This window comes from Falco rusticolus, chromosome 8, assembly GCF_015220075.1.
Source record: "Falco rusticolus isolate bFalRus1 chromosome 8, bFalRus1.pri, whole genome shotgun sequence".
In the NCBI taxonomy this organism is placed as follows: Eukaryota; Metazoa; Chordata; class Aves; order Falconiformes; family Falconidae; genus Falco; species Falco rusticolus.
The window spans coordinates 43,727,502-43,736,468 of NC_051194.1; the positions used below are offsets into that span (position 1 = coordinate 43,727,502).

An 8,967-nucleotide genomic window follows, 5' to 3' on the forward strand; every position below is an offset into this window, starting at 1 on the left:
AAGACAACCTTATTCTTTTTTTCTTTTTTTTTTGAAAAAGCACTAGTGGAAGTTTGGAAAAGTGGCATATGTGTATAGCCTTTAAATAGTAAAGATTTCTGATTGTAGTTGCAATGAAAACACAGTGTTTTGAGTGTATCTGTACAGAATTCTCAGTCTTTGAAATTGCTTTCAATTTAAAAAATGGAGGAAATACTATGAAATGATGTTTTGGAGCCGTGTCAGTGATCACACATCAAACAAAAGACAAAAATTACTGTTACACGACCTAAAAGATCTGTACAACAAAACCCATTTTCTCGCTTCTGTTGAGCTTCACTCAGCTTCTTGCAGTCCCGGGGTTTAACTTTTATACACGAGCTCTCGTACTGCACTGTGCATGTTGACTGCCTGTTGCAAGTCAGGGTGAGGCAGATGACACTATTTTACCTGTGTTTTCATGACAATCCTGTGCTTGAGCAACTCTTTCAGAAATGCAGTGATGTGTAGGACCTCCACTGTCCCAGATACAGTGATGTGCTAGCTAGAAGTTCTTTCATGTTTAACTGTTATGTAGAACTTTGGGAGTTATTTTGTGTTTAACTTGGTTGGTTTGGGGTTTTTTTAATATGGAAAATAATTGTTCCTCAAAAAATCTCTGGAACCAATCAGTATTGTGGACTATTTTAATTTAGAGACACTTTCATAATAAACATAAGTATTAGGAATGTAGTGTTGGATTTCTTTTCTATGAAATGCAAATGTTTTCCTTTGTTTTAGCTCAAAGATTATCCACACTGCAGACTCCAGCACGCTTAGAGCGGATCCAAGTATGTCTTTGCTGAGTTTGTCACTGTATTTCATGTTATTTCTTGCATGAAACTGTAACAGCACGTGTTAGAAGGACAACTTCTCTTTATACAAATAAAAATATTTTTATTATGAAGAAAAGACATTTTGCTAGAATTTCAAAAGTAAAATTTTGCATGTTAGTCATGTCATATGTCCAGCTGGACCCACTTTGGAAAACCTGTCTTTTTTCAGTCTAGGTGGTCAGAGTTTCTTAAAAGTAGATGTTGACCAGATGTTTTGGGCTAAACTGTCAGTCAGCAGAGCACCACCTACTAACCACTTCTGGAGGTGAGAGAGCAGGCCCACTCTTGTACAGTGATTCTTCTGAGAAAAAGCTGCAGCTCTTGATTTTGCAAAGAAAGCTGCATCTTCCAGACCTCTAACATTAAAGCAGACCGAATCTGCTTGCTTATTTATGAGAGGATTCCATGTTTTTTCATTACTGATAAAAAGAAGAGGGGTAAAGGGTGTTGCATTTTTAAAAAAAACAAGGAGCCATCTGTGTGTAGCAATGTGCTAAGCCGGAATTGATTTCATATGCTCACCAAAGTAAAGTCTACAAAATACCATTGTCAGGCAAGCTCTGGTGCAGCATTTAAAGGTGAAAAGGAAGTACTTAGAAATGGGATGCATGAAAAGATTCTTACAACTTCAGCAGAAAATTGAGGCAACGTTTCTCATAAGACAAATAAAAATTATGTAGGAATCTTCACACATCAGCTGAAGTTTTGACTCCAGAAGAGAAGTAAACCTGGGGATCTGCACTGTGTTTGAAGAACTAATTACTGTAGTTGTTAATATGCTTCCATGATAATATATAGAGAGATTCTTGTAGTGCTTTTAATATGGCATTTAAATTCTTATTTATTGAAGAAATTTAATTATGTGAAAAATTGCCCAGTTGTATCTCTAATGTCTTTTGCTTCCTATTCCACATATACCCCTCAACTTAGATAGCGCAAGGAAGAGCCACTGTGTACAGAAAATGGCTCAGGATAATGTGAAAAAGAGCAAGAATTCTTTGATGTACTTGCCTTTAAGTCTGCAAAGGTCCCTCTGTACAAGAAACACAGTGGTTCTCAGAAGAAGATGGGAGGTCTGTGCAGTTTTAGAAGAGCTAAAAGGCAGTGTCACAGTCTCCTGTGGTACAGGTGAGTGGAAGAAATCCAAATGTGTAACTGTGTCAGATGGGCAAATTGCTGCATGAGTCAGCATCTCATCATGCTGTGATGGACAGAGGCTGGGAGGTTGTGTGGAGGGATTCCTGCTCCACGCCGTTAGTCCCAGCTCTGCTGCTGTGGGTGGAGGGTTACTGTTTCCCTAATTTATGCTGGTTTTTTGGTCTGTTTTTATGCCCTGTTCCACACCTTGACAGATTTTACGCTACCTACCCGGTCCCTTCCAACCCCAACCATTCTGTGGTTCTGTGAAGTCAGTCAAAGGGCATGTTTCCATATAGGAAGTTATCCATCAGTCATAAAACTGGTGAGTCAATAGCAATTAGCATTGTTCAAAATGCTGTGACTGAAGAGGAAGGAAATAATTAACATTGATTGTATCTTCTTTCAATTGATCATTTCAGTGCATAGGCACTTAAAAATACATATAAGTTCATATGAAAAACAACCACGCACTTGCATGACTAACACAATTTTTAGCATAGTCTGTCAGTTTCCCTAACAACTTTTAAACCTGTTGCTCCATTAGGCCAAATCTGAAAAGGAGAAGCTTTTCAATTTGATAGCCAAATTTGAAAAGGAGAAGCTTTTCAATTTGATAGCCAAATTTGAAAAGGAGAAGCTATTCTTACAGGGTACTAAAAAGCAGCAGCCAGGTAAAGGAGAGAGCCACAGATCCACGCTCTGTACCGGAGGAAGGGCAAGCAGAGTGCAACTGGTGTCCTGCAGCTTTAGTAGCAGCCAAAGAGGCTGAACTAGCACAGCTCAGGCGTGGGGTAAGGAAGAGCTAGGATATCGCTGTGAAGAGAATGGCACCGTTCAAGGACAAAACCACAGATCTGTGGGAAATCAGGCTTCCATTACCTCTGCTTCTGCTGAAAAATCTTGTTTATAAGCTCAAGATTCTAAAAGGGTTCTTTGTGTACAACCTTTAGAGTGATTAGGATAATGACAGAAAGAATGGAGTCTCACTGTCTGGCAGTCAGAGCCGTTCCCCCCAGCCCTTCAGGCTACAATCCTATTCCAGCAGTACAGCCTGGTGTAATTGGATTGCATCCATTGCTTTCAAAAAGGTAAGCGTATTACCATAATTGTTTAGTATACTTTATTCATACAGTTAAAAATGTGCTGTAATCTGCCTGTGGGACCAAGTGATTTATCTGTGCATATATTTGTTATATCAGGTTCGGCAGGGCTTTTAAAAAGTTGAAACCACTCACAAATGAGTTCACAGTGATTTTAGACTATTACAATGACAGGACTAATTTAGACAATTTCAAGGTACTTATTAAATTCACAGTTTATTGAAGCATTAGAGAAGACAGTAATATAACAGAATTGGAATATGACAGAAGCACAGCACCACTTCCATGTCTTAATTTTCACAAGTGTAGCAAATACTTGTTTGCTTTTCATAGTATGTCTAGCAACATACAAGAGGGTTTATGAAAAATGTCAACAAACTCAGCTTAAATACTTCCTCTCTTGGTTGAGTAGGTGTGTATTAAAACTGTTGTTAAGCAGGAGGACTTTTACAGTAATTAATTTCCTTTTCAAAATCGACCTCCAGCTAGCATACAAACAACAGTTGTGATTAAATGCACTTAATACATATGTTACTCATGGTTAATATTGTTTTGTCTTCCCAGCAGTCCTTAAATTCATGGCATATTTCCAATATCCAAGAAATTCAACACTTTTCCAGATTTTTACATTATATTACAAGATAAATTTGATAAGGTTCTGTATGGTCAGCAGTAGCTGACAGCCCATGCATTTCAGGCTTGACTTTTGGTAGCTAAGTACAGGTCAGCAGTTTGAAAGGGAAAGCTAAGGGCTGGGTAAACTGATTTATGGAAAAAGAAAAGCCCTTAGTAACCTTCACTGAAATCCACATCTGCCTTAAGATAAACCTGATCCTGCTAATAGATGGAGCACTACCAGCAGCTGCAGGGCTCTGGCTGATGGTGTCCAAAAAGCTGCACAATGCTTTTGAGCTCAAGAGCTTTCCCACATGCTCTTTGAGACATTTCAGTTGGTATTTGTATGCTATTACACTAGGGTCCCAATAATTATATCTGTTGCGTCAGTACATAGTATTATCCTCGTTGTCCTTAAAATTGGATATTGCTGTACTGTGCCACTTCATAACAAACAGAAAATTCCTAATTGCCACGTAACAGGTGCAAGATGCTATAAGCACTAAGTGCATTTGATACAGGCACATTTTTAAGATTTGAAGACAGATCTTTAGCTAGGATAAAGGCTGTTTTAGGGATATCAGAAGCCAGCTTAACTTCATATTTTAGAATAATCAAAGAAACAAATCTGTTGTGTACCCTTTCCTAGCTTTTACCTGCTTTTGGAATGTCTGGCTGTTTTAGAGGAAGTAAGATTTGCACCTGATCTGCCTTCGCAAATATTAAGCAAGTTTATTATTCAAACTCCAAAATTAGTTGTAAAGGTTTAAATTACACACCATAAACATTTCAAACTTTACTTCTTGCTTTAGGCATATCCATAGAACATTTACAACCAGGCACATCATCTTTTCTAGCAAGTAATTCCTAGAAATGTGAATTCCAATGCAGTTGTCGTGTGTTTTTATGTTCTGTGCATAGCAATCTTGGCAAAGTAATTTTGTTAGAAGCAGTAAAACATACACTCATGCCTGAGATGAACAAGAAAAGAAAATGATGGTAAGTCTGAGCATTTGTCTTTCTTACTGAGGGCATGTTTCAGTTGTTTTCTCCTGTGATGAATAGCTAAATAGAGATCATTACATTAATCCATTGCTACTAGATCAAAATTTGCATGTCTGCAGACATTCAGTTAAGTAGTTGATTTTACTGTTGTTTGAAGAATGATTCAAAATGTCTTTAGATGACAGTGGACTAAAATACTGTTTTCATTTTTCTTTATTTAGAAATTAAAGTAAAACATGGATAAATGCATACTTTCACAATACAGCAAGGAAAGAAAAAAAAAAGTGTGCTTGACACTAGGAAGAGAGGTATAAGCTGGTTTTATACAGACTGTTTACAAGATAAAGCAGTGAAAGCTTTTCTGATGTTTGCAACAAATGCAGAAAAATTGTTAGTTTCTCTGACTTTGAGCTGGAACTCTTCTATACAGTCCAGAGGAGGAAAACAGGAAGTCACTAAAAAGACAAGTTTCCAAAATATTATTATAAAAAAATTCATTAGGTTTTTTCCATGCTTATGAAATACTAATGTAGGTTATCTTTGTACGTTTCAGCTTCCTTAAGTATTTTGAGTAGCCTATTAAATAATTTTATTCCAGCAAAGCAAAAGCCTCAAAGAACACATAATTTTATTATTTTTATTTTATTTCCAGACCTACCACTCAGTGCTGTGCTCCTGCTTGAATTCTCAGCAATTCTCAGTAATCCACAGCCTGCTCAAAAATTGAAACACGTTCCTAAACATTTTTACTGCTCTGCAGACAGGATTTCTGTTGCTCTGCAGGCAGGCAGATTGAAAACTGATGTAGTGTCCAGCATGTGATAAACTTTTAACTTCAGTACAGTTTAGATCTGAATTAATAAAACCAGAAATCTATTCAGTCCATACCTAAAGGCAGAGCAACAGCAGCATCTGTCTAGAAGCTACTCAGCACAGTACTCAAATCACCACTGCTGTTCTTCGTAACTGAAGATCTGTACTGCAAAAACAGCTTTCAGATACGAAAAGCTGTACCCTTACAGAATGGGAATGCTGGATTTCAAGTTTTAATCTTCCTCATGTCACATAACTTCTACCCTCTAGGCTTCTCAAACAGGTTGGAATATGCCTGTCAGCAGAAACACCCACTCCAGCAAAAACAGAAGCAGCAGCAAACCACAAACTGAAGTACCTATTTCTATATTCTCTCCTGCTTTGTTCAATACAAAGTAAACAGCAACTCCACAGACAGAGGGGACTGATGATACGCAGTTTTATCTTCATATAAATTAACAAGAAAAACCTCATTTAAAAAAAAAAATTACCACTGCAAAATTCTTCATTCAGAAATTGGAAGATAAAGGTTAAAACCAAACCACACTTTACTTCTTTCCCCTTTCTTTCAAATAGGGGCATTAGATTCTGTCCCTTTGCTTAAGGATTCAAAATTCCCATACCTTCATAATCTCCTTGTTCATTTATGGAAAGTGTAAATACATATGGCTTGTCAGGATCGTTGTGGTCAATGTGTCTGAATATAAACTGTAATTGTTCATCTAAAACATACACAAACAGAATTAATTAACACCAGTAACCTCTACTGGAGAATCACAATGATGACTAAAATCACACTAAAAGGCCATTTCAATTAATATTCTTAGAACACTTACAAATTAGGCAACCCTAGTCTCTTTTGAAAGACAGATGCATTTTAACATACCATATTTTGCTATTTGGGAGACACTGGTAATACCTTAGCTAAGATAATCCTGCAGTTGTGTAAGCTAGTATGTTCTTCACTGCACAATCCAATGTTAACCACTTTGTATTACTGCACATGAAAACTACAGAAACTTACTGTGAATTCTGCGTATCTCCAATCCAAGCCGCTCTTCAAACAATGCTTTGAACTTGCATAGTCGTTCCACTCTCTCCTTAGTGGCTTTGTTTTTAGAAGATATTACTAGAATTTTAAAAGCCGCCGTAAATATCAAAGTAAAACAAGCACATTACAAATATTCAGAACAGTAGAAAAGCCCATCAAAAGCAAGTGTAGAAAACAATTCCTCCTGTAATTAAGAAAATTTACTTGTCATTTACTTGCTTACTTTCCTTTTTCTTCAGCAACTCTTCTTTAAGCTCCTGAATGCTGTCAGTCAAGTCCTTCCTTTGCTCTTCTTCTTGATTTAGGTTAGATTTTATTTCTGTCAAACGCTCTTGATTTTCTGACACGTGCTGGCTCTGCTGGAGGATCTCTGAAAGCAGGCAAGAAAATATGAACATATACAGTTGATAAACACTAAATAGGGACATGATTAATCTATTTGGTTGAGATGACTTACTTGAATAATACTAGTGAAACACATGTTATATCAGCTGAAGAGAGAAGTCAGCATAACTAGACTAACAGCATTAAGTAAACACTTAAAGTGAAAGTTATTCAAAAAAGCTTTTCTTCCCCCCCCCGCCCCCCTACTTCAACCAGATGCAAATTGTTTCTGGTGCTAGCACTATATAAATAATGGACAAATAATTTGACATGAAGCAAGAAACGGAAACTCTTGATTGATATTAGAGCTGCAGTTTTTTTACCTGATATTCTGAATTTTAACTACAGAATTCAGAGAAGTTAATCCTAGACTGATAGACTGACTATAATTATTACTAATACAGAAAGAGGCGTAAATAACCTAGTATTTAACTTTACTAAGCAATCTTAATTTAAGTTTTATTGCAGTCAGCAAGTTCTGGTACTTTGTTTTAAATACTTAAGCACCAAAACCACTATACTGAACACTTTTACTAGACCTTTATCTTTTCGCATCATCAATGAAGTTTTCCAACTGCTTTTGAGTTGCAGTTTACATCCTGTAACCAACCAAATATGTTTGAATTCATTCTAACTTCATTCTGATGATGTTACTTACCTTTTAAAATGGGAAGATAAACATATTATTCAGCTGTATTAAGTTAATTTTTAGAAATGCTAGACAATAATTAAAAACTATACTGTACCTTTGCTATACTCGTGAATTTTATCAATCATCAGATCTCCTTCTTTCAGCTTCTTAGACCATTTCTCTGTAATGGAAAATTATTTGTTATCTGAAAAAGTTTGAGGATAACTTGGAAAAAGTAGAGGTAGCAGGAACATAAGTCTTTTTACCTGAAAGCATTTTTATGGACTCCTTGCATGAATCTCTTAGTGCTAAAGTCTCACTGATCAGTTCAGTGTCATAAATACTTTTTAATTTGGTCCAAAACTCCTTCATTTCTCTTTCGAAGAGGATTATTTCATCTTCTGTCTTTATATTCGCCATAGTGCTACAACAAACACGTAAGTGAATAAACGTAGCGTCAAGACACGCAAGACAGTCGTAGCGGTTGTAACCCGCAATTACAGGAAAAACCTTCGGGGCCCTTTCTACCCCCTCGCACTGTTAAGGCCTCTTCCCAGAGCCGCTTTTGTTGCTGCCGTTACCACAATAAGCAGTAACGGCGCAGCCACGTTTCTCTGGCTATTCCACCAGCAAGGGGTTACCCACAGCGTCAGGGGGAGGCGCGGCGCTGCGCCGTGCTCGGGGCCGCCACGGTACCGACAGCCGGTGCCAGGATCCCGGCAGCCCCCGGCCGCCCACCGCACCGCTGCCGCCCACCGCACCGCTGCCGCCCACCGCACCGCTGCCGCCCACCGCACCGCTGCCGCCCACCGCACCGCTGCCGCCCACCGCACCGCTGCCGCCCACCGCACCGCTGCCGCCCACCGCACCGCTGCCGCCCACCGCACCGCTGCCGCCCACCGCACCGCTGCCGCCCACCGCACCGCTGCCGCCCACCGCACCGCTGCCGCCCACCGCACCGCTGCCGCCCACCGCACCGCTGCCGCCCACCGCACCGCTGCCCTCCGCGGGGCCCGCACCGAGCGGGGCCTCTCCTCAGGGGGGCACCCTCCCCTCCATCCGACCAGGCACTAACGGCGGCCGCCGCGGCCCCGCAAACAAGCGGCGCTCCACGGTACCTGCCGACTCCTGCCTAGGGGAGCGGGACGGGGCAAAAGGCGCCCCGCCGAGTCAAGGCTCACCCAGGGGAGCGGGACGGAGCGAGAGACACGCCACCGAGCCCGCCCGCACCCACCAGCTTTCAAACGGCCGGCGTCTTCCCGCGTCCCCAACGGCTGCTTTCTAACTGGGCGCCGCCTCTCGGCCGCCTCGCAACAAGCGCACCGCTGATAGGCTCAGCCATCCTTCCCGCCACGACTAGACCCGCAGGGCGGT

At 40.2% G+C, this 8,967-nt stretch overlaps 1 protein-coding gene across 3 annotated transcripts; it reads right to left on the reverse strand.

The window, feature by feature from the left end:
• Positions 1 to 4,909: 4,909 nt before the first annotated feature.
• On the reverse strand, positions 4,910 to 8,907 carry SPC25 (SPC25 component of NDC80 kinetochore complex). 3 transcript variants are annotated; one of them, XM_037398884.1, is made up of 7 exons: positions 8,828 to 8,907; positions 7,860 to 8,017; positions 7,709 to 7,774; positions 6,802 to 6,948; positions 6,552 to 6,656; positions 6,151 to 6,249; positions 4,910 to 5,169 (listed from the first exon to the last, which is right to left on the reverse strand). In XM_037398884.1, the coding sequence occupies exons 2-7, from the start codon at positions 8,011 to 8,013 to the stop codon at positions 5,036 to 5,038; spliced, it is 705 nt and encodes a 234-aa protein (XP_037254781.1). In that variant the 5' UTR covers positions 8,014 to 8,017; positions 8,828 to 8,907; the 3' UTR covers positions 4,910 to 5,035. The 3 variants fall into 3 exon arrangements, with proteins under 3 accessions (XP_037254781.1, XP_037254782.1, XP_037254780.1); XM_037398885.1 differs by having other exon boundaries at positions 8,775 to 8,877; XM_037398883.1 differs by having other exon boundaries at positions 8,712 to 8,870.
• Positions 8,908 to 8,967: the final 60 nt, after the last annotated feature.